This window comes from Microcebus murinus, chromosome 10 (assembly GCF_040939455.1).
Source record: "Microcebus murinus isolate Inina chromosome 10, M.murinus_Inina_mat1.0, whole genome shotgun sequence".
Lineage (NCBI taxonomy): Eukaryota > Metazoa > Chordata > Mammalia > Primates > Cheirogaleidae > Microcebus > Microcebus murinus.
In genome coordinates, this window is record NC_134113.1 from 67,405,240 (window position 1) to 67,431,450 (window position 26,211).

General features: G+C 39.2%; 2 protein-coding genes and 1 non-coding gene across 3 annotated transcripts in view; 1 reads left to right on the forward strand and 2 right to left on the reverse strand.

Moving 5' to 3' along the window:
- Positions 1–4,226, reverse strand: part of GNS (glucosamine (N-acetyl)-6-sulfatase) — a 38,532-nt gene extending 34,306 nt beyond the window's left edge. Inside the window, exon 1 of the mRNA XM_012782392.2 lies at positions 3,884–4,226. Coding sequence (XP_012637846.1) covers positions 3,884–4,072 — 189 coding nt within the window. The 5' untranslated portion in view covers positions 4,073–4,226. The remainder of the gene's footprint in view (positions 1–3,883) is intronic.
- Positions 4,227–4,289: 63 nt separating this feature from the next.
- Positions 4,290–26,211, forward strand: part of TBC1D30 (TBC1 domain family member 30) — a 93,088-nt gene continuing 71,166 nt past the window's right edge. Inside the window, exon 1 of the mRNA XM_012782393.3 lies at positions 4,290–4,511. Coding sequence (XP_012637847.2) covers positions 4,508–4,511 — 4 coding nt within the window. The 5' untranslated portion in view covers positions 4,290–4,507. The remainder of the gene's footprint in view (positions 4,512–26,211) is intronic.
- LOC142873653 (small nucleolar RNA U13) lies at positions 5,143–5,242 on the reverse strand. The gene has a single exon (XR_012921637.1). It is a non-coding gene; the product is annotated as a small nucleolar RNA U13 (small nucleolar RNA).

Sequence of the window (26,211 nt, forward strand, 5' to 3'; positions counted from 1 at the left end):
GCACTCTAGCCTTGGCAACAGAGTGAGACTGTCTCAAAAAAAAAAAACCAAGTCCAAAACAAGAACCACATAGGACTCAAAATGTATGTATATGTGTATCCACAATAATGTGAATATAAAATGGATCCTTAAGATCTAAGCAAAGATAATGGCTCATCAGGGCAAGGCCATACAACAGTCTTTAAGAAGCATAGGAGCAAATGTGTCACTTTGCTCATCTCAAGCAAAATCCCTTCCATTAAAACCCTAAAGAGTCATTTACTTTCTTGGTCCCATGTATAACTGCTCTAAAATAGATTTTTTTTTTTATTTCAGCATATTATGGGGGTACAAATTTTAAGCTTTCAAATAATGCCCTTGACCCTCCTCCCCCCATAAAATATTTTTGACAATTCTCATACTGTGTTTCCCCGAAAGACAGGGTCTTATATTTATTTTTCCTCAAGACAACAACCTAGGGCTTATTTTCAGGGGACGTGTTATTTTTTTTTAAGTACAGTACAACAATCTACATTTATTCAAATATAGTTAAGTCGTCTTCTTCTGGAACATCATCATAACTCTCCAAATCTTGAATTCCATCATGAATTTCTTGCGACTCTATTTCCTTTAGAACCATTGGCCCCAATCTCTCATGTTTAGCAATAGAGCTCTCATTAAATGAGCAGGGCTGGCTTATTTATCAGAGATCCAGTGAGCACTGGGTCCAATCTGCACAGTGGAGCAGAAATGATCTCTCTGGGCTCAGTAGGGGACTGCTTGCTGAAGCTTTTCCCCTATCCCCTGGTATTTGTGGGGGGTGATAGACAACCACAGTGCTAAGTAAAATGGCAGCCACAGCTTTCCTTCTTTCCCCTGGGTACACACAATACCTAAAGTGGAGTGTCCCACTCCTCACTTCACTGAGGAGACTTTCCCCTCAAAACCTCAGCTTGCAGCAAGCACAGGATGGCCAAGACCTGACAAGGGGAGCCGACCTTGTTGGTGGGGCTGCCCGCACCTTTCCAGTCACCTCTGGGATAATAGCTGTCACGATGGGGCAGATGAGAAGGGCTGCTCATCTTCTTTATGGCTCTACGACGAAATGCATGGGTTGTGCAGCTATGCTGCGTAGCCACGCCCATCACTAGGTCTTATTTTCAGGGTAGGGCTTATATTGTGCAAATGCTTAGAAATCCTGCTAGGGCTTATTTTATGGGTAGGTCTTATTTTCAGGGAAACACAATAATTCTATGGCTTACTTTTAACAATGGAAATCATTGTGCTTGAATCAAAGCAATGGCATAATGTATTTATTCTTCTATTTCATCATGGCTTCTTCTCTCACCTCCTTGAGGTTTTGACCACATGTCACTTTTTCCCGGAGTAAATGATTTTAAAAAGAACAACCTATGCTTTAGTGAAGAACAGTGTAAATGATGTTTAAGTAAAATCAAGAAGTAGATAAGAACAGTTCCCTGGGGAAAAAAGTAAAAACAGATGATACCTGGAACAAACACAGTGAAATGTTAAAGATGATGTTACTACATAAAAGATTATTTCAAAGAAGGCTGAAAAATTCCACATTAAACCAAAATCCTAAGTGCTATCTATAATCCTTTGACCCGAATTAGTCTCAGGGAACTGGAGAGCTAACCACTGTTTTGCAACTACGTCAGCAATTTGTAATCTTTTGGGGGTCAGAGAACCCCCTCTCTGCAAAAATTTTTACATATGTAGTTTTATATGTAAATTAAGGAGTTCCGTTATCCCACTTGCATCCCTAAATGTCACCTGAAGAATCTCTGATCTGTGGAATAAGTGACTATGCCCGTATAAGCATGTGGAATGACATTTGATAAGTCTGTATTACCATAGTATTCTAGAATAGGATAAAAAGCACAGTGCTCTGGGATCACAAGACATCCAAACTTTGCTCCTTATTAGCTACATGAACCTTGACCAAATTACTTAACCACTTTCAAGTTTTAGTTATCTTTTTTTTAGGATATTATCTATAGCAAAGGACTTTGCTACCAGTTTAAAGAAGCAAATAGGATTAACATACTAACATGAAGGGACCTCGAATATACAGACTACAGCTGGGGTCTGTAAGAATTGAAGAAACTGAATTCTGAATATTTGAATACCTTATATTTAAGTAATTAATTTTGTTGTCAATAGAGAAAAGAAAGCTTGATCTTTTCATTAAGTACTTTACTCACTCATAGAGATGGCTTGCTTTTTCTGGACAAAACACTCCTTTTTTTTTTAAAGTTCTGTGAGCAGGAGAATAAGCACAGAAGTTGTAATGGTGGTAAAACCTAGGAGAAAAATTAAATCAAGACTCTATGATGTCAACATGGCTGGGTAGAAACTAAAAGGCCATGAGGCACAGACAGTGGAAAGAAGTGTGGAGTCAAAATGAAAGTATCTTAATTATCACACTCTTGAACACAACCTGAGTAAGAAATTTTACTTTACAACCCAGAAATATATATATGGATATGCTCATCATGTGTGTCTCTCACACACAGACATTTTACATACCATGTATGTAAAAATTTTTGTAGAGAGGGGGTTCTCTGACCCCCAAAAGATTACACATTGCTACTGTAATTGCAAAACAGTGGTCAATCCTCCAATTCCCTGAGACTAATTCAGGTCAAAGGATTATAGATAGCACTTAGGATTTTGGTTTAATGTGGAATTTTTCAGCCTTCTTTGAAATAATCTTTTATGTAGTAACATCATCTTTAACATTTCACTGTTTGTTCCAGGTATCATCTGTTTTTTACTTTTTTCCCCAGGGAATTGTTCTTACCTATTTCTTGATTTTACTTAAACATCATTATGGTGTGATGGATACACTTCTTCACTAAAGCATGGGCTGCAAAACATTTAAGCAAAAGGGTTGGTAGCTACTAACTAAACTGATTTCATAACTCACTCATAGGTTGGGACCAGCAGTTTGAAGGACATTGACTTAGGGAGTTACCACACAGGAAAAATTAGGAACCTCTTGTCTGGAGTGTTCCACAGTCTCAGCAATTCAACTGAAAGCAAAAAGAGAACTGAAAGGAAGAAAGCAATAAACAATTTGTTTTTGAAAAGATGAGAAAAATGCTAGATCTAGGATCAGGGGGCTAGTCAGGGTTTTGTCCTGACTCTGCCTCAACTACTTCTGTATCTTGTTTGGGCAAGCTGCTCTCTGGGCCTCCGCGAGGAAGGTGTCAAGGGGAGGTTTCCAAAGGTCATAAATTCCAGAATTCTACAATACAAAAGCAAAATTAATTCTGGGAAGGAAAGGAGTCTCATCACAACCCATTTGACATAAAATGAAACGCTGACAATAGCTAATGCAACAGACAGGTGTTCAATTAGATTGATTGAATTGCTTGAGCCTTGTGAAGCAAAACACACCCTCAACAGTTCAACAGCCTGCCTATTTTGGCACTTATTTTATAGATATCAGGCACAGCTATTGTACAGAGGCACAAATGCAGAGGTGGCCAAGGTCCCTCATAAAGGGGGCTGGACTTGTCCTCTGATCCAAAAGAAAATCAATCAGGGCTCGCTTCCTCTTAGCCAGCACCTGGTTGAACCTCATTGGTTCAACCCTCCAATGGCCTCCACATGTTTCTCTTGAGATGTGAACGTGAACTCCGCAGCAGTAGGGTCCAGACTAGCAGCTCCGTGTGGAGCGTGCATGTGTATCAATTCAGAGGAGGAAAAAGTCCTGCAGTCCCTTACACCTGCGTAACCGGCCAAATGGGGCAAAACCAAACCTACCTAGGGTCAAGGCAGCCAATTCGGGGAAGAGGGATGGGAACGGGAAAAGAGAGCAAGAAACCGGGGAGTCAAAAGGAGAGGTGGAGGGGCGGGGCAGAAATAGAGGAGTTACCATGCCGCCGAGCACTTCGTCCTGGTCGTCGGTGAGGAGCAGCACCACATTGGGCCTCCGAGAGGCCGCTGCCACCCGGGAGACCCCCAGGCAGCCGCTCAGCAGCAGCAGCAGCGCTAGGCTACAGAAGGGCAGGTGGCGGGGCCTGCCCCGCCGGGGCCCACCTGGGGCCGGAGGCAGGAGCCGCATGGCGGACAGGGCTCCAGGGGGGCCCAGAGGACGGGGTGGAGGGACGTACAGGTAGCTGGTGGGCGAAAGGCCGACGAGCTACAGGAAAAGGCTGCGCCGTGAAGGCAGGGGACTGGGGTCAGGCGTTTTCTCCCCAGGCGCGATCACGTGAGCTGGGGACAGGGGGCGGAGCGCGCGGCGCGGTCACGTGACGGGCGGTGTGGGCGGAGCCACGGGCGCAGCCGCGAACGAAACGCCGGCACTTGCCAAAAAGGGTCGAAGAATTCCGGGGACCCGGCGCAGGCCTTGGGTGCGTTCTGGTGGGCTCTGTTTCTGAGCGCTTGGTGGAGAGATTAAAATGAGGGGGAAGAGAAGATGAAAAGCAGGAGGCAGTCGGCAAGTAACATCCGATTAAGAGAAAGGAGGAATGTTCCTACCAGATGTTAAGAGCAGCTGATGGGTAAAGTTTGTTTTCTACAATATTTAACCTCCGAATCAACGAGCACTTATTCAGGGCTCTTATGTTTACACAATCTGAAGAGAAACCAGAGTGTCAGGACCCTATGTTTAATCGTTTTCAGTTTTCGGTACAACTTGTGAGATGTGAGGCAGGTCTTAACATTTTCATGTGGCCCAGCACCCTCAGCCCTCCTTGGTGACTTTTTAAAGCCCTCTGGGAAGATGTTGGAGGATGTGCACATTGAACAAAAACCTTGAAACATGGTCATCCAACCACATTATTAAGTAATCTTTAGGGGAAAAACATCCGTGAAATTAGGAGCTTGTAATATTTCTGTGGTCACTCTGAAACAACTGGACCTTACCTCCATGCTGAACTCTATAAAAACAGAAATATCCCAAGCAAGGTGAACTGTCTAGTCATATCCCCAACTTGGTACAACAGAGTGTGTGCCTCCTTACTGGTAACAGTATTGCCTAAGCTGGCCTGTATGCCAGGAAAAATCTTTTAAAACTCGTTAAAGCGCTATAAGGTAAAAATAATTATGGAAATACTTTTGAAACCTCATGTGTACAACTATAGGACTTATGCAAAAGGAAGTAATGCCTTTATTTTATTACATTTTTTTCCACATCAGATGGCTAATGTGTTGAGTAACTAGTTTTGAGGGAAGTACATCTCACACATTAGCATGAAAACACAATAATCACGTTTATGAACCATGAAAGAATCTTACTGCATTTTTTAAAAATTTAAGTCTACAGAAGGCAAAATAATCTTTTAAACAAATGAAGTAGAGTTATGCAAGAAAGGATTACGCTGAGAATATGGTCAGAGCAGTTCCCAGACAGCCAGGATACTGGGTTACAGCCTTTGGCTGATTTTTGGAGCTAGTGGAATAACTAACCCTGTGCACTCAGGTTTCAAGACTTCCAGGAAGACTTCCTTATACACACACAAAAAATAACCTGTTCTATCTGCAATGATGCCCCAAATTGTAACATTGTGTCATCTTGTTGTTCAGGCTAGATTATAAACTATATGAAGTCATAGATGGTGTAATTAGGTGCTATCTTTGTTCCAGATGCTATGCTAGTGCTGAGGAGACACTGTCCCTCTTTCATGGAATTTATTTTATAGTCTAATAGGAGAGAGATGGACAATCTAATAGTCACAGAAGTATATGATTATGAATAGACATGCTATGAAGGAAAAGTAAAGGGTACAGTGAGCATTTAAGAGGGTGAAGGATTGACCTAGTCTAAGGGTCCTTGAGAAAATGACCTTTCAGCGAAATCTGAAGTTTGATTAGGAGATACTTTGTTAATGGAGTAGTGGGTTGGTGGAATGTCTCCTAGGCACAGAGTATAGCGTATGCAAAGGTCCTGAGGTGGTACATTCAAAGAACTAAAAGAAGCCAGTGAACTGTGAAGGTGAAAAGTAACTTTAAGAACTCTAAAATATATTTTTGATACCTAGAAGAGAAACCCAATACAAACGAAATGTAAAAACTTTATTTATGTGTTGCAAGGCTTGAACACCTTTGTAATGGACACATCATTTCATTATATTTAGATTCTTCAAATAAAAGTCCAAATTGTCATATATGTTTAAATACTCCATACAGTGGTTGAACCTGAAAGTAAGACTCACTATTGTAAAACATCACAGTAGTTAACAACTTCAGGTACTTTGAGGGAAGCCTTTTTCTAACAAAATTAAGAAAATGACTTGTGTATGGCTTATATTCTACAAAGTTATTTGTAAAGAGCATGCAGCCCTTTGTCCCAATCATCATAGTAGTTGTGATCACATATGACTGATTGTAAATGTTGTTCAACCACAGGTTAAAGTAGCACCAATGTTGTTACTTTGTTGAATAAGTCTGAAATGTTTTCAGTTGGCTAAAAAAGTTAAAAAGTGCTAATAAGGTTTTCTGTTAGAAGTACACTGTAATTACCAATCGTTCAGTGTCTGTCATATCCAGAATAGAATATATAATATTATTTGGTGTTTCATTATGTATTTGACTTACCACTTTTTTGTATGCATTTTCTTATTATTTCAATGAATTTTTCAGAAATTATTTTAGTAAAATAAGTCATTTTTTCATGTTGACATTTTTTTCCTAAGAGCTTAAGCAAAAATGAATAAAATTCAACTATTAGTGGAAAAATTCTCATGAAATTTTCATTGTAGGAACAATACTGTTTTTCATCATGTCCTCTGAAGTATAAATCTTTTTTATTTAAACATTTAATAACCTCAAAAGTTTAACCTCTGGCCATGATAGAGTAACAGTGCCAGACTAACCTGCCTGCTAGAAAACAGGGCAAGATATGTTTTTACATGAGGAAGAAGAGTCAGTGAAGGACTGTGATCCATGTGTGAGGGGACACAAACGATTGCCCTAGTTTTTTGTCTAGAAGTACATTCTGAACCAGAGAGCAGGAAAGAGAATCCCATGCATAACACAGTTGTCTGGTAGACAACTTTAAAGGGAGAGAGATCAAAGTTGAGGAAGGTTAAAGCAGCTGGAAGTTTCAGGGAAGAGTTCCAAAGAGGAGTGTGCTATATAGATTAAAAAAACAAAACCAAAAACAAGCAAAACCTCCATAAGTCTATGTTCATGTCTTTTTGAAACTTTGCTGAACACTGAGATGTGCATTCATAGGGTGAAACACCCTAAGGCGAGGCAAAGAATGACCAAAGTGATGTAAAATAAATGTTTCTCACAGGGGTTGGAGATGTTTGAGATTCAACCAGCAAGAGGGGAAAGGCCTCCTTGATCATCAGGGGCATTCAGTATAAAACCTAGAAAGCAGTGGGGGGTACAATAGCAAAGCTTAAATACAACTCTCAAAAAGATCAAGGTGATCTGCAAGTAACTTCACTTGCCTTCCAGAACCAAGCCCAAGACTACAAAATTCAGACAATCAACATTATGAAATTCACAATGTTCTACATCCAATACAAAAATTACCATAGGCCCCCAAACAGGAAAATGTGACCCTTAACCAGGAGAAAACTTTGTCAATAGAAACAGGTAATAAACAGAGATGAAGAAGTTAACAGATCAGGTTGTTAAAACACCTATTATAACTATGTCCAGGTATTTAAATGAAAACATGAACCTAATGAGAGATTTGGAAGCTGTGTATTTTTTTAAATCTATAAGTAAATAACACTGTATCTGAAAAATGCACTGCATGGCTTAACAGAGGACTAAACAATATAAGAGGGAAAAGATATAGCAATAGAAAATATCCAAAATAAAGCAAAGAGAGAAAAAAGATGAAAATAAAAATAGAGCTTCTGTGAAAGAAAATCATGTAGTCTATCACTCATATAATTGGAGTTCTAGAAGGGAGAAAAATAATTTTTTGAAGCAATTATAGTTGAAAACTGTCTAAATTTAGAGGAAACTCTGATCCCTGACCCAAGGAACTCAATGAGCCCCATATAGAATTGTGTACTGAGACACATCACAATCACAATTCTGGAAACTAGTGATCAAGAAAAAATCTTGAAAGCAGTCAAAGGAAGGGGAAATCATATTACATATAGAGGTACAAAGGTAAGAATGACTGTAGACATCTCATAGAAACTACTCAAACTGTCAACTAGCATGGAAAAAGAGAGAGAAAAAAAAACTACACAAATTGGAAAACAGTGGAATGACATCTTTGAAGTGCTGAAAGAAACTAAAAAAAACCCCATCAACTTAGAATTCTATACCCATCAAATATAAATTTCAAAAATTCAGGCAAAATAATGTTTTTATGTTTTAACATAAAAAATGGTGGGAAAATTCATTGCTAGTAGAACTGAACTACAAAATATGTTAAAGCAGGGATCCCCAACCTATGGTGAGTTGTATAATTTTTTCATTATATGTTACAATGTAATAATAATAGAAACAAAGTGTGCAATAAATGTAATACACTTGAATCATCCTGAAACCATCCCCTTCTCACCCCTGGCTGTCCGTGGAAAAATTATCTTCCATGAAAACAGTCCCTGGTGCCAAAAAGGTTGGGGACTGCTGTGTTCAAGGATGTTTAGAAGTGGAAGGAAAATAATTCCAGATGGAAACTCAGATCTACACATAGGGAGCACAAATGGTAAATAATGTGGATAAATTAAAGGACTTTTTCCTCATTTAAAAAAATGTCGATGATAGCAACTGATGTAAAGCAAAAGTAATAACATATTTACAATAGAAATAAAATGGATAACAACAATAATACAAAGGATGGAAAGGGAGGCTAGAAATATCCTGTTATAAGATTCTCACATTATACATGATCTGATACAATATAAATTTCAGGCAAACTGTGATAACTTAAACATGCATATTGTAAATACTAAAGAAATCAATAAAAATGGTATAGCTAATAAGCTATTAATGGAAATAAAATGGATACTAAAAAATATTCTATTCCACAGAAGTCAGGAAAAGAAGAAAAAAGAAACAGTATAGAGGAAGGCAAAAGTAAAAGACAAGTACAAAGATGATAGACTTAAACCATATCAATTACATTAAATATAAATGTTCTAAACACCCCCAATTAATAGGCAGCAATTGTCAGGTTACATTAAAAAAAAAGCAAAAACCAACTATATACTGTTTAAAGTAACTGTCTTAAAATATGAAGACACAGGTAGGTTAAAAGAGAAAGGATAGAAAATATATATACTATGAAAACACTAATCAAAATAAAACTGTACTACTATGTTAGCATAAAAGAAAGTAAACTTCAGAACAAAGAATATTACCAAAGAGGGTAGTTTCATAATAATAAAGGGGTAATTTATCAAGAAGACATAACAATTCTAAACATGTATGCCTTATACTGCTTCAAAGTATAGTACATGAATCAAAAACTGGTGAAAGTCTGCATTGAACTATTTGAATTAATGACTCATTCAAAAAATAAGTAAAAACTTATTTTGAAAGCTGACAAAACTGAAAGGATATTTAGATTTATACCCCTGATGATAGAAAAAGTAGACAAATAATTAGTAAAGATATATATGGAAGATGTGAACAACGCTATTACCCAACTTGACCTAATTGACTTTTATAGAACACTCAATGCAACTAGAGCAGAATGCACATTCTTTTCAACTTCTCATGCTGGGCCATAAAGCAAATCTTAATACATTTAAAAAGATTTAAATCATACAAATTATGTTCGATGACCACAAAAAATTAAATTAAAATCAATAACAGAAAGACATTTAGATAATGCCCAAATATTTGGAAATTAAACAACACACTTAAATAATCTATAGGTCACAGGAAAAGACACAAGAGAATTTAGAAAATATTTTGAACTGAATGAAAATGGAAAACACAATATTTCAAAATTTGTGACATGCAGCCAAAGGAGTACTTAGAGGAAAATTTATGGTTTTAAAGTTTATAGTAGAAAAGAAGAAAGGTATGAAATAAAGACATAAGCTTCCACCTTCAGAATCTAGTAAAAGAAGAGCAAATAAAAAAACAAATTTAAAAAAAGGAAGAAAATAATGAAGAACAGAAAACAATAAAATTGAAAACAGAGAAACAATAGAGAGAAATCAATGAAAACAAATCCTGGCTCTTGGAGAAGATTAATAAAACTGACAAATTTCTATCAAGACTTATCAAGAGATAAAATGAGGAAATAGGCCGGGCTCGGGGGCTCACACCTGTAATCCTAGCACTCTGGGACACCGAGGCAGGCGGATTGCTCAAGGTCAGGAGTTCGAAACCACCCTGAGCAAGAGCGAGACCCCATCTCTACTAAAAATAGAAATTAATTGGCCAACTAATATATATAGAAAAAATGAGCTGAGCATGGTGGTGCATGCCTGTAGTCCCAGCTACTTGGGAGGTTGAGGCAGTAGGATTGCTTGAGCCCAGGAGTTTGAGGTTGCTGTGAGCTAGGCTGGCCACAGCACTCTAGCCCAGGCAACAGAGCGAGACTCTGTCTCAAAAAAAAAAGAGAGAGGAAATAAAACATACTAATATCAGGAATGAAAGAGTGAAGATCAAATGCAGATTCAGACATTAAACGAATAATAAGTAAACATGCACAAATTTATGTGAATAAAATTTTCAACTTAGATGAAACAGGCAGATTTTTCCAAAGTCATAAATTACTAAGACTGTTTCAAGAAAAAAGTAGAAATCTGAATAGTCCTCTATCTACTATAGAAATTGCATTAGTAACTTAAAATGTTTTCACAAAGAAGACTCTAGGCTCAGATGGCATCACTTGTGAATTCTATCCAACATAAAGAAATAATGTCAATCCTATGCAAATTTTTTCAGAAAAGAGAGGAGGAGGGAATGCTTCTCAAGCCATTTTATGAGGCCAACATTATCCTACTACCCAGTAAAACCAAAGACATTACCAGAAAACAAAACTAGAGAACTATCATGAACATGGATGCAAAAATATGTTAAAAGTTTTTAGCAAATCAAATTCAGCTATATATAAAAAGGTTAATACCCCACAAACAAGTTGGTCTTACCCTAGGATTGCAAGGTTGATTTAAAATTCAAGAATCAAAGTAATTTATAGAATAAAGCAGAAAAGTCATATGATAATCACAATACATGCATGCAGTAGGAGAAATGACAAAATTCAACATCCATTCAGGGTAAAAATTCTTAATAAATGTGGAATAGAATGAAACTTCCTTAATCCAATAAAAACATTTTATGGAGAACTTACATCTAATATACTAAATGGTGAAAGCCTGAATATCGTCTGTCTAGGCTAGTCACAAGTATGTTTGCCCTCAACACTTCTGTACATTATACTGTAGGTTCTATCCAATTCAACAAGAAGGAAAAGAAATAAATGGTCAAAGACTTCCACAAATACACACATTTTGGTCAAAAAATGCTGAAAGGCAAAGTAAAGAAGAAAATTTTGAAACAACGAGAAATATCACTCATGACTTATAAGGAAACTCTAAGAAAATTAACAGATTACTTCTCATTAGAAATAGTAGAGGCCAGAAGGCAGTGGAATAACATATTCAAAGTTCTCAAAAAAACTGTCAACGAATCCTTTATGCAATAAAAATATCTTTTAAAAATGAAAACAAACTAAAAACATTCTTGATAAACACGAATAGAAATAATTTGTTGCTAGAAGAGTTGCCTTACACGAAATGCTCAAGAAAGTTCTTTAGGCTGAAAGTAAGTGAAAAAAGACAAGGAGCACTGCTAAAGATAATTATGTAATTATAAAAGAAACAAAGAACACTGCTAAAGATAATTATTTAATTATCTTTAAAGATAATAAAAGACAGTGTAAATGCATATACTTTATTTCTTTTTAAAATTGATTTAAAAATTTTATAAAACAATATGTATATACTATATTTTGGGCCTCCAATATATAGAAATGTAATATATTTGCCAATAACAGCACAAAGAAGGTGGATAAAATCAAAGCTGCTGCACTGGGCTTAGAAAATGACTACAGATGGTAACTTAAACCATAGGAATGAGAGAATCAGAAATGATAAATAAGGAGATTAATATAACAAAAGCTGTAAATACATACTTATTCTTTTTTCTTCTCTTAGCTTTTTTAAAATACATAAAATTATATAAAGTAATGATTATAATAGTGTACTGTAACATTAATAGATATGTATAACACAGAAAAGAAGAAAGGGAATAGAAGTATGTAAGAGTGATATTTCTATGTCTTATTGAAATAAAGTTAGTATATATCCGAAACTGTTTCTGATAAGTTAAGATGCACATAGTAAGACCTAGAACAGTCTCTAAGGAAAGATCTCAAAAATATAGTGAAAAAAATTGAAGAAATTAAAATGCTACATTAGAAAATATTTACTTAATGCAAAATAAAGCAACAAAGGCATAACAGAGGACCAAAAAAGACATGAGCCATATAGAAAAAAAGTAAAATGGCAAACATAAATCCAACTATATGAATAATAATTAAATGTAAATGGATTCAACAATTCAGTCAAAAGGCAGAGAGTGTAAGACTGGATAAAAAACTAAATCTAACTGTATGCTGTCTATAGGGAACACACTTTACATTCAAAGATACAATAGATTCAAAGAACAAGGATGGAAAAAGATGGATCATGAAACAGCAACCAAAAGAAAGGTGAGGTGGCTATACTGATATCAGGCAAAATAGACCTTAAAACAAAAAATGTTATTAGAGATAAAGCAGAACATTTTATAATGATAAAAGGGCCAATCCATCAGGAAGATATAACAATTATAATATAAATCTATATGTACCTAATAACAACATGCCAAAATTCATGAAGCAAAAAGTGATAAAAATGAAGGGAAAAATGGACAATTCAACAATAATCAGAAACTTCCATGTCTCACTTTCAATAATGGATAGAATAGGCAGAATATCCACAAGGATATAGAAGGCATGAACATTATAAAACAAGTAGACCTAACATATATCTATAGAGCATCACCCCAAAACAGCAAAACATACACTCTTCTTAAGTGCCCTTGGTATATTCTCCAGGATAGACCATATGCTAGGCTACAAAACAAACTTTAATAAATTTAAAAGGATGGAAATAATACGAAGTATGTTCCCTGACCACAATAAATGAAATTAGAAAAATAACACCAGGAAATTTCAGAAACTCACAAATATTTGGAAACTAAATAACATATTCCTAAATAATCAATGGGTTAAAGAAGAAATCAAAAAAGAAAGTAGAAAATACTTTGAGATGAACGAATACGAATACACAACATAATAAAACTATGGAATGAAGCTAACACAGAGCTTAGACCAGGGGTCCTCAAACTTTTTAAACAGGGGGCCAGTTCACTGTCCCTCAGACTGTTGGAGGGCCGGACTATAGTTTAAAAAAAACTATGAACAAATTCCTATGCACACTGCACGTATCTTATTTTGAAGTAAAAAAGTAAACAGGCAAAAACACCCGCATGTGGCCCACAGGCCATAGTTTGAGGACACCTGGCTTAGACAGTAATTTATAGTTGTAAATGCCTACATTAAAAAAAGAATAGGCCAGGCATGGGGGCTAACACCTGTAATTCTAGCACTTTGGAAGGCTGAGGAAGGAGGATTTCTTGAGGCTAGAGTTTTGATACCATCTTAGTCAACAGCAAGACCTCATCTCTACGAAAACAGACAAACAAAAAGCTGAGTGTGGTGGTGCATGCCTATAGTTCCAACTACTTGGGAGGCTGAGGCAGTAGGATTGCTTGAGCCCAGGAGTCTGAGATGGCAGTGAGCTATGACACCATTGCACTGTAGCCCAGGCAACAGAGTAAAACACTGTCTCAAAATTTTTTTTAAAATGTAGAAGAATGATTTTGTATCAATAACCTAACCTCCTACCTTAAGACACCAGAAAAAGAAAAGCAAACTAAAACTAAAGCAAGCAGAAAGGAGGGAATAATAAAGATTAGAGCAGAAATTAATGAAATAGGGAATAGGAAAAAAAAATAAAGAAAATCAATGGAACCAAAAGCTGATTGTTTGGAAAAATTAACAAAATTGATAAAGTTTGGTCGTCCTTTTATCTCCATTTAAGTAGCCAGTCTGGTCCCTACGGAAAGGTTCATGGAAATGATTGTAGCTTATCACAAGCTCAAACAAATATTAGTCCTGATTGCAGTGGCCATTCTGGATGTGGTATCTTTCCTGAAGGAGATCAATATGGCCACAGGTAAATTGGAAGTAGCCATTGATTTGATAAATGCATCCTTTTCTGTCCCAATCAGGAACAGAAACAGTTCATGTTCATGTGGAATGGACAACAAAAGACATTTACAGTTTTGCCCAAGGTTAACTCTCCTGTGTATAATAATATGTCACTCTGTGTCATAGTACAGTCCAAACATATCTAGACTGTGCATGCTACAGAACGTCTTTTTCATCCATTACATTGATGACATCAGTCTAATCAGGCAGCATGAACAAGAGGTGACTAGCATGCTGGAAGCCTTGATAAAATGCATGTGTTCCAGAGGGTGGGAGATAGACCCATAAAAGTTTAGGGACCCGTACTTCGGTAAAGGTTTTTAGGGGTCCTGGGATGTGCCAGAACATTATTTATCTCCAAAGTAAAAACATATTGCTGCATTTTTCATTTCTTACTAAAGAGAAGGAAACACAGTGCCTGGTAGAGAACTCTTTGAATTCTGTAGGAAGCATATTATATATTTAGGAATACTGCCCCACCCCAAATACTGAGTGGCATGAAAGGCTGCCAGCTTTGAGTGGGGACTGAGCAGAAAAGTGCTCTGTTACAGGCAGGGCTGACTACATAATCTGTGGGGCCCAGTGTAACACAAAAATGTGGACTCCTTTGTTCAAAAAGCAGAAAAAAAGTACCATTAAAGGTACTGAAATAAAAAACTTTTCCTTAAAAATTTTTTATTACTTATAAAATGTGTAATCAGGGTTATAGTGATATATGAATAACAATATAATCTTACAAACTGCAAAAAATATTTTTATCATAATTATTTTATACAATACAATAAATATTACAACTAGTAATGTGATATATTAATTTAGCATAAGATTATAAGATTATTTGCTTTTCTGAAAATTCATTTCTTAGGCCAGTGTATACTTTCAGGAAATTCATTTCCAATCAATATAATTGAAAGCAATGCCAGTGACTCTTGGCAAATACAAGATTGCAAATAATTTTTTATATTTTTTTCATTTTGAGAAAGATCTTTCTTCTGGTGCAACTGTTACTGTAGCTGTTAGAAGTATTTCATAGGCTGTATAACAATGAAATACATTTCTGACAAATTATTTCAAAATAGAAATTTTAATACATAGAGGGCTGATGATACCTATGGAATAATTTTTTGAAAAACATTTAACTCTTCCTGCAAATTGGAATTATTTACATCTGAATTTAATTTTGAATGTAAATTATTGTAATTTTGCAACTGTAGAATTGTAACTGGTATAACAGTTATATTGTAAAATTTCCTTTGACATTTCCTGTAACTTGTGAAGGTCATGTAGCTCATGTAGCTTAAAGCTTTTATATAATTCAAAGTAGCTGATTATGCATTCTATCACTGTATCTTCAATTATAAGGAAAAATTAATTTAAAAATAGTTTTTATTAATAATTGGTTCATCTGAAGTTTCCTATGATAATAGTATTCTTTTCTGTCAAATGCAACCATCTTTACATTTATATTTCTAATCCTATGGCTGTTTGATTTGCTGCTATAGCAGTTTTCAAAACCAGAGACTCTAAACTCTGAACAATTGTATTAACTCCCCGATACGTTTTATCACAATGTCTGTGTGTGCTTTTATTTTGTTATAGTTTACTGACAATGTGTACTGTCTGAACTTTGGCAGTTCCTGTCCCAGCTTTCAGACCCAAGAGAGTTAAGATTTGTACAAATGCCACAGAGATGGGTTTTGGGGAACAGACAGGCAAGCTAGACTCCCATAGCAGGTCCCAGGGCTAGCTTTATGCAGAGCTCCTTTTCTCTCCTAGTGCTGCCACCACTGTTGCTGCTTCTCCACTGTTGCTGTGGCCAACCAGCCAACCAAGGCTAGTCCCCACCTAGACACTCTGGGGCCCTGATGCATGTGCATGTGACAATTGCATGTGCCTTTGCTGCCTGCTGTGCCTCCTGGGCTGGTTAACTCCATGGCTCATACACATGCCCCATTGTCTTATTTAACTTCACTTACAAAACATGAAGTTTGAAAAAAAATTGTTAATCATTTCAAATGGTGATAGTACAGCATTAAACCAAGAGGGAGGACCTTCTCAGAGTACAGCTCTGTGCATCTCACAAGATCACACGTCCATGAAGCTCATCCTGGCAGCAGGTCCAAGCTGTTGTACAAGTAGCTCTTCTGTTTGGGCCATACACTCTGGCAGACGCTATGGTATTCCATGTGTCAGTGGTGGAGAAAGATGCAATGGAGAGTGGGCCTCAAGGAAAATCCTAGGGTTTTGGAGCAAGGTCATGCCAGCTGTAGCAGGAATCACACACCATTTGAAAAACAGCTCCTAGTGTTGACAGAGATGGAACTCTTAACCATGTAGCACCAAGGAGCCATGCTTCCTGAACTTCTCATCAGGAGTTGGTTCTCTTGGATCCACCAAGTCATAAAGTAAGTTAGGACCAGCATTAATCCTTTGTAAGATGAAACAGTACATATAGGACCAAGCATAAACTGGACCAGAGGGCACAAACATACACATGAATAGGTAGCCTACCTAGACCTTCGTATGACTTCATCATAGTTATACTACCGCCTCTCTGTCAACTCACACCCAGGGCCCTTATGACCAGTTGAAGGAGGAGGAAAACCTGGAGCTTGGTTTATGGATAGAACAGCATGGTACATGGGTACAAGGTAGAAACAAGTGGTGGCTGCGTTAGGACCTCACTCAGGCTTGGCCTTAAATGACAGTAGTAAGAAAAAACCATCCTAATAGAGCTTTGTGTGGTGCACCTGACCATGCAGTTTATGTAGAAGTGTCTGAGGTTAGAATATATATGGACTCATTGGCAGTGATGAATTGCCGTGGGTGGCTGGTTATAAGCCTGAGAGGAAAAAGATTGGAAGATTGGAGAAAGGGAGATCTAGGATGGTGGCACATGATGAACACATAGCAATAGGCAGAAAGTGCAAAGATCTTTGTATCACATGCTTTTGCCCACCAGAAAACTTTCACTATGAAAGCAGCACTAAACAGTTACACAAAATGGCTTATCCAATTGATACTAGCCGGCCTTTGTCAGTGGCTACTCAAGTACTAGCAATGATAGACACATCATTTCCTCTTTAAAAATGTCTCTTTAGGTCAAGCATGGTGGCTTATATCCGTAATCCCAGCACTTTGGGAGGCCTAGGCTGGGAGGATCGTGAGCCCAGCCCAAGCTGCGATCTCATCTCCACAAAAAATAGAAAAATTAGTTGGGTGTGGTGGTAAGCGCCTGTAGTCCCAGCTACTTGGGAGGCTGAGGATGTGGTCAGAGCATCACTTGAGTCTAGGAGTTTGAGGTTGCAGTAAGGAATGATGACACCCTTGAACTCTAGCCTGGGCAAAAGAGGGAGACCCTGTCTCAAAAAAAAGTCACTTTAATACAAATGAGAGACAAGAGGGTTAATTTCTGCTGATACATGTTGAGCCATCACAACCTTTCTTTCTGCAATTGCAAAGGAAAGTTTATATTCTGTCACTTTGAAATTTAGCGTTACAATTATTTAGTAGTTAAACTAGATATCCAAAGTTCCTGCAAGCATCAAATTTTATAGCTTGACTAGCATTGCACATGAATAGCTCTTATTTATTTATCATCTGCTATGTATTAATAGGCATTTCCTAAGGTATGTCTAAGGATTGATGGCTTTTGAAAATACTTAAATCCTCTTTTTACCTCTCATCCCAACTTTTGGGGTTGAAAAATATAAGAATCTTCTTCATGTATAGTTATTAGATGGAAAGTGCAGATTGTATTGTATTCCAAGCATATACATAAATTGTAAAAGCAAAATTAAAGAGCAAAACTGAATTCTCATGAGGACAAACTGAAACCCAGCAGTGACCTTTTGCATTTCTCTTGTGACTATGGGAATGAGTAATCCCTGAAAAATTAGAGTAAAGGTTAATTGCTACCAGTAGGTTTTAGAAATCACCCATTTCAAGAATAATCATAGTTTTCATCACAGCAATTCAGTTTTTAGGTATCTGTACATGCTGAAAAAAATATCAACTTATCAGAAATGTTGAGAGTCTTATTAAGGTAGTATTAAATGATGTGTGTCAGAAGATTATTGGCAAGATCTTGTTACAGGTTTGGAAATAATTTAAATGGTCACAGCTTGTAGAGTGTACACTAGATTTACATAAATTGCATTTTATTAAATGCTTAGAGATAAACACTTCTTAGCTTATAATTATAGTGCAGTATTGGATCTTGTATCCCACTTGTATCTTGTAAAAAATTATGACTATAATTATTTAAATATAAAAACTGAAGTTCCAAATTAAAATATTATTATAAGCACCATAATTAATTTTAGTAAATTTCATTTTAGTTATTATCCTTAATCATGATCTGTCCCGGCCCGCGGGACCTTCTGTTACTCGCGGGGGTCAAGGGGGACCTTGCCTGAAAGAGATGGGCGAGAGAAAGGAACGAGACCAAGCAAAGGGTCGTCAAGGTCTACTTTACTTAGATTCTTAGTAGGTTTTATAAGCATACAGAAACAAGGAAGTAGAAACAAAAAATGCAGTGGGGTGACGGTGAGTCTTGGGTTTGGGCTAATCAGCCCCAATCAGTATCTTATTGGTATCTAGGTTTGTGACTGATTACTTGACCCCAACCTGGCAGGTGGTCGAGAACAATTGCAGTTAGCACACCCTGGAGCATTTTGGAACGCATTCTTTTCGGAGCTATAGCTGGAGGGTGGGGTGTTGTTTTTGTCCTAGGAATTTTTCTAGGGCGAGGCCGGCACGTAGGACAAGTCATAGGGAAGTTGAGGGTCTTTGAGGGTCCTTGCCTCTAACATCTCCCCCTCTTTTTATTAATATGAGGGATATTTATATAGGTTGGTGGAGAGCCTGTCTTAGGCTACGCGATGGGCTTCCGAGACCAGCACCCCAAATATGAGATCGGGCGATAAACGTGAAGGTGAGGCCTCTGTCTTAGGCTATGTAGGTGGCATCCAGCTCCGGCACTTCTGATTATGAAGTGTGCCCCCGGGCATGGACCTACAATATTCCCGTCATGGAGTAACCTCACTGCTGGCGGGGTGTGCATCTGGTAGATAGCATCGTGATAATCCTGTCATGAGCGTCTCCACAGCTTTTGGAACCAACTGCGTTCCATGTCTGCGGCAAGGTCTGAGAAATTTAGACCTTCAGTGGGTGTGTTGGGAGACTCTCCACGGAGGTCTTCTCTGGAGCCTCTTAGTTCTAGCCGTTGGTAAAACACGGAGACCGATTTTCGTGTGGCTGCGTCTACCTGTGACTTGACAAAATCAGTTAGTTTTTTGAATGCCCAAGGCCCAAAGGTGAGGAGCAACAGAAAACCTACAAGCGGCCCTAAGACACTGGGAAGCAATGTGGATAGCCAGGGGAATGTAGAAAACCAATTTTGATACCATGCCTCACTTTGTTCTCTCTGTTTTTTTCTATCTTCTAGGCTCTAACTCTCTCAATGCTATCTTCTACCAGATCTGTTTTGCCTGCGTAAAAGCAACATTCTTCCTTAAGTGCTGCGCACAAACCTCCCTCTTGGAGGAACACTAAATCTAGACCTCTTTTATTTTGCAACACTACCTCAGAAAGCGAAGCGAGGGATTCTTTGAGATATTTTAGGCCCTGCTGTAGCTCTCGGAGGTCGTTATTGATGGCAGCAGAGAGCTGCAGGTACTGCTGGTTGGAGGTTACTAGAGAGGCTATGCCTGTTCCAGCCCCTGTGGCACCAAGGCCTAGAACCACTGTGGGTGTTATGGCCATGATGGGCTCTCTCTTTTCTCGGGGCATTGTGGTGCCACGCTCCCAAAATTTAAGCAATTCGTCAGCAGGACGTATAGTGAGTCTAGGGAAGAGCATGACTAACACACAATATTCTCTATGCTCAAGGAACGTTGCAGTGACTACATACGGGGTAAGGCCGGAAGAACAAGCAAAATAAGAGGTGTTAGATGCCTGAATATACTGAAAAGTGGAGTTGACAGTAATTGACTGATTGCATATTTTCTCTAAGGGTGCGGGGGGGGGCATTTTTGGGCCAAGAAGGCAAAGGCCTAGGCCTGTGACTTGGCTGAGTGTCAGGCCATTATGGGTCTCTAGGCCCCATCTGAGTTTGCTGGTGTCGTTAGTAAATAATGGTTCACCAAATGTAGTGACACCTTCATAGAAGGGAGGCCGGGGGGAGTAGCATACCTAACACTCTTGATATTCTGAATTGTTGGCCTCTCCGATGGTCCTGACAGAGGCGTTGACTAAGGTGAGAATTAATTCTGCAGAGGAGGGGGGCCCCTCGGGCAGGGTAGGTTGGTATAGGGAGGTGCTAAGCGGAGAAGAGGACACAGCTGGGGAGGAGGGTAGGTCCCTGGAGGGACCGTGAGGCCGTTGTGGGTGTAGGTTGTGGTTAGGGCCTATCGCGGCCGTAGGACCTCTGGGGAGGCTTTTAATTAATTTGATTTTAAATGTGAGACCAATGTCTCTCCCAGATATGTAAAGTCTGAGTCCCCATATTTTTGGCAAAGGGTAGGGCTGTTGGCCACGCCTTGAGGTAATACTCGCCATTGGAAGCGCGGAGAGGGTCCTATACAGTTTACTACCGGGAGACTGAACACGGAGCGTTTGCAGTCATCCAGGTGCAAGGGTATGGAGAAGAAGCAGTCTTTTAGGTCAATGACTATCTTATAGTAGCCTTTGGGGATAGCTACAGGCGAAGGCAAACCAGGCTGGAGTGCCCCCATGGGAACCATTGTTTGGTTAACAGCCCGTAAGTCTTGTAGCAGCCGCCATTTGCCAATCCTTTTTTTGATGACGAAAATGGGGGTGTTCCATGGTGAAGTAGAGGGCTCTATGTGTCTGGCAGCTAATTGTTCCTGCACTAACGCTGTAGCTGCGGCTAGTTTATTAGACAGGAGGGGCCACTGATTGATCCAGACAGGGGAGTCACTTTTCTAAGTGATTTTATCTGCCTGAAGTGCAGGGGGATCAATGGCCCTTACGAAAAATGGTCTTTGAACCCTAGTCCTGATCTGTCTGACTTAGGGAGAGTGGTTAGGGGTGCTCTTAGTCCCTGACCCTCTTTGCCTAAACCCTGTCCTGGGAGGAATCCCTGTTTAAGCATTTGGCTGGTTACAACTTCATTGGGGCTACACATAATGACATTCATTTGTGCAAGGATATCATGCCCCCATAAGTTAACAGGCAGGTTTGGGACTACAAAGGGTTGAGTGGTGCCTTTGTTTCCCTCAGAGTCTTCCCATGTCAAAATTTTTGAGCTCTGGAGAGTATTATTAGACTGTCCTATACCTTGTAAGTGCGTAAGGGAAGGCTGCAGTGGCCATGATTGGGGCCAGGCGTCCTGGGTAATAACCGTGGAATCGGCGCCTGAATCAAGAAGGCCTTCAAAAAGTTTACCATCTAACTTTAACCGCAGGGTGAGTCGTTCTCTGGTGATAGCTTGGACCCAATAAAGATCAGAAGAGCCAGGGCAAGAAGCACCTCGGTTAGAGGCGATGGCTGGGAAGGATGTATTAAGGGGCAAGGGTAACGCCTGAGCTAAGCGCTGTGCCTTAGAGACACACACAGGGCCGGTAAGCGCACTGGCTAAGATGTTAATTTCCCCTGTAAAGTCACTATCTACTATGGAAGGGTGGACTATGAGCCCTGCAAGAGTGGAGGAGGCTCGGCCCAGAATAAAAAGAACATGTTAGCCGGTGGGGGTCCAAATGAGCCAGTGGGCAAAATTTGAACACCATCCTCAGGTCTTAATATTGTGTCGGAGGAGGCACACAAGTCCACTCCTGCGCTCCCTGTGGTTGCTCAGAGGAGTCTAGAGTCTGGGGGTTCTCTTGTTGGCTGTTCCCCGAGGCCAACTGAAATTGAATAGGATGAGGGGAAGGGCATGTTGGTCTCTCAGGATCATTAGGAGAAGCCGACTCTCCGGTCGCCTCTAAAGACGTTCTCAAAGCGGACCGCGACACGGGTCGGAGGCAGAATTCTGCTACTGAGAGCAGCTGCTTTTTATTGGGGTCTGAATCTGCTCCCTCAACAATATCTCTGATTAGTCCCCAGTACGTGAAAATGGATACAGGGACGGCATCTGGGCCCTGATTCAGAAGTAAATTGTTTAAATCTCTGCCTACCTTCTGCCATTTGCGTGGGTGAATCTCAGGTCCACCAACAATAAACCAAGGACAAGCACGATCAATGAACACAAAAAACTTTACTAGATCCTTTTTCTTAACTCTAATTCCTCTCTCTCTGAGTGAGGCCTTGAGATCCTTGATAAAAACGGCCTCTTTAGACAATGAATGGCCCATCTCGATGGGGTGACAATGTAAAAATTTACTCACCAGACCGTCGATTCTGTGAGCGGCAGAACGAGGGTCTCTGTAGGGTTTCCTTCGGCCAAAGAGCATACCGCGGCGTCACCTGACAAAGGTCCGTACCTCGGGCCCCACATTGGGCGCCACTTGTCCCGGCCTGTGGGACCTTCTGTTACTCACGGGGGTCAAGGGGGACCTTGCCTGAAAGAGATGGGCGAGAGAAGGGAACGAGACCAAGCAAAGGGTTGTCAAGGTCTACTTTACTTAGATTCTTAGTAGGTTTTATAAGCATACAGAAACAAGGAAGTAGAAACAAAAAATGCAGTGGGGTGACGGTGAGTCTTGGGTTTGGGCTAATCAGCCCCAATCAGTATCTTATTGGTATCTAGGTTTGTGACTGATTACTTGACCCCAACCTGGCAGGTGGTCGGGAACAATTGCAGTTAGCACACCCTGGAGCATTTTGGAACGCATTCTTTTCGGAGCTATAGCTGGAGGGTGGGGTGTTGTTTTTGTCCTAGGAATTTTTCTAGGGCGAGGCCCGCACGTAGGACAAGTCATAGGGAAGTTGAGGGTCTTTGAGGGTCCTTGCCTCTAACAATGATCAGTTTGACAGTCATGTTCTCTTAGACCAACGATTCTCTCTCATATCCAAATAGTGGTTCCAGAGTGCCAGGGAACTTGCCTGGGGTCTTTCAGTCATCTCATGAAAATAATGTAGGGTGGTAAAAGGGGCTGCTCTTTGCCAATACCACTTCAAGGCTTTTATTTAATGAAAGTCATTTTTCTCTGGAAAATAAGTAATTGGTCGTTTCTCTAGTTTTCATTTTATTTATTCGATTAATTCAACTAATATTTATTGAGCACTTACAATGAATATAAAAACAAAAACAAAAAAATATTTTCCTGGTTAGAGCTGGAACCCATACTATTAAGTGAAGTTTCCCAAGAATGGAAAAACAAGCACCACATATACTCACCAGCAAATTTGTATTAACTGAACAGCACCTAAATGGTCACATAGGTACTGCAGTAATAGGGTATTGGGCAGGGGGGAGGGGGGCGGGTATATATATATATAATGAGTGAGATGTGCACCATCTGGGGGATGGTCATGCTGGAGTCTCAGACTTGTGGGGGGAGGGGGGAAATGGGCATTTATTGAAACCTTAAAATCTGTACCCCCACAATATGCCGAAATAAAAAATAAATAAATAAATAAATAAATAAATAAAAATAAATGAGTAGATTATATACTGTAGCATGTTGCAAGATGGTATTATGGAAAAAAGAGAAGAAAGAAAGGAAATAGAGGAATGCTGGGGACAGGGAGCTGCAATTTCAAATAGCGTGGGCATGGAAGGACCCATGGAAAAGATGTTCAAGCAGAGACCTGACCCAGGTGAGGTACAGGTGAGATATGCAGATATCTGGAGGATGATCATTCCAACAAATACAATGACCTTAAGACCTTAAGCTAGCTTTCTTTGTTAGTTTTTAGTTTGCCAATTTCCTCTCTTCAGGTGATTTGGTAATGATGGGGAGTGGGAAATAATTTTGAAATTCCTATTATTTTAGAAATGTTGAATATCAATAAACTCTTATTTTCTTGGCTTATTTCTTCACCCCCTTCAGCTCACTGTGAGTTTCTTTTTTCTTTCTTTTTTTTTTTTTGAGACAGAGTCTTGCTTTGTTGCCCAGGCTAGAGTGAGTGCCATGGCGTCAGCCTAGCTCACAGCAACCTCAAACTCCTGGGCTCAAGCAATCCTCCTGCCTCAGCCTCCCAGGTAGCTGAGACTACAGGCATGCGCCACCATGCCCGGCTAATTTTTTCTATATATATTAGTTGGCCAATTAATTTGTTTCTATTTATAGTAGAGACGGGGTCTCGCTCTTGCTCAGGGTGGTTTCGAACTCCTGACTTTGAGCAATCCGCCCACCTCGGCCTCCCAGAGTGCTAGGATTACAGGCGTGAGCCACCGCACCCGGCCTTCACTGTGAATTTCTTTATAGTTCCTGATACAGATACTCTAAATGAGAATAGCACTGAAGGCGAGTAGTTATCACATCTTTTCTTAGTGGGTGGAAATAGAAAGGGCTGAGCAGTCAACTAAGAGATCTAATTTCAGTGTTTGCATCTATGGAAGTCCTGCTTAGGAAACCACCCTCACAACTTAATAAAAAGGGGTGCAAGGCAATAACTGTGGTAAAGGCCTAGCTAAAAATAATGATAATAATCAGCCACTACCCCCCTGTTTGCTTCTCTATAATTTCCACTCTGGAGCCACATAGCTGGTGGTCATAGAGATGCTTAACTTTCTCCAGAGATAACATCACCTTTTTGAAAATAGGGATAGTTTCTGAGATATGTTCCAGGTCCCGAATTCCAGTGGAATGGCTGACTCACCCAGACCAGTGGCCTATACCAGAGGAACTGACTCAATTGGTCTTGTGATGCCCACCCCAAGAACCTGGTCAGCAAGGAAGACAATTTCTACAACCCTATGGTTCCAAACCGAACCTAGCCATTTAGCAGATTCAATTGCTTACGCCAAACCGTTTTCCAAATTCTCTGGTCTCCCCGCTTAGTGCTATGCAGAATAAACTTTCTCCCGTAAACTGTGCTGTCTCAGCATATTGGCTTCTCTTGGGCAGCCAGCAATTGAACCTGGTTGGGCAGCAACAGTTGCAAAGTTTGGCATATGAAGGAAGGCTCTCAGGATTCATTCAATGCCAGGGACAATAGGGAAAAAGACCTCAAAAAACAAAACAGCAATTTAATAAGTAATTCTACTCCTTCCATTTCATGCACTTTAACATTAAATGGTAACTGTAGTAAACACAGTTATGTTATACAACCATAAAATAATATTTCTGGTATAATTTAAAATTCTGGATATCTAAGGAAAAAGAAAAGTTTTACTTTCGTTATATGAACTCCAATTTCAAAAAGGGCCCTTTTATTGTGGTGCTGATGTCAAGGAACACCAGGTTTCTACCTGTAGGGTCAGGCTCTATTGTAAAAGTGCCTTGAAAAATAAAAAGTGTGCTAAACAAACATAAAGCACTGCTATTGTTCACCAGGTGCATTGTTTCTCCTTTCAGAAGTACGGTTAAGGATTTAATAGCATTAGATTAATATGTATTCATTAGTAACGAAAGCCAGACACTTCAAGAAAAGTTCAGTTTATTCTCCGCAAATGGACAAGTTATTTAATCTCTCTGTGCCTTCGTTCCAACATCTGAAAAGTGAGGATAAAAATATTAATAGTACTTACCTGCTTTATAGGGTCAAACTGACAAATGGTATAATTCATGTAAATCACTAATAATTGTGCCTAGCATACAAAAAGCACTGCAAAATGTTGACAATTATTATTAAGGTCACAAAAATATCCACAGTGGAAGGGCGTCTCAGAGTTCTACTGAGGTCTAGTGTAAATAATGTAAAGATACATTTCTCACGGTCTCTTGTAAACTTTTGCTTTAACCTTCAAAACCAGCTTCATCGATTTATTAGTTTGGTCATCTCACGAATACTTTATTAAACCCTCATTCTGTGTTACGTCGTGTGTCATGGAATTAGTTGATATTAAACCAATACTTTGGTTTTCACTGGAGGAA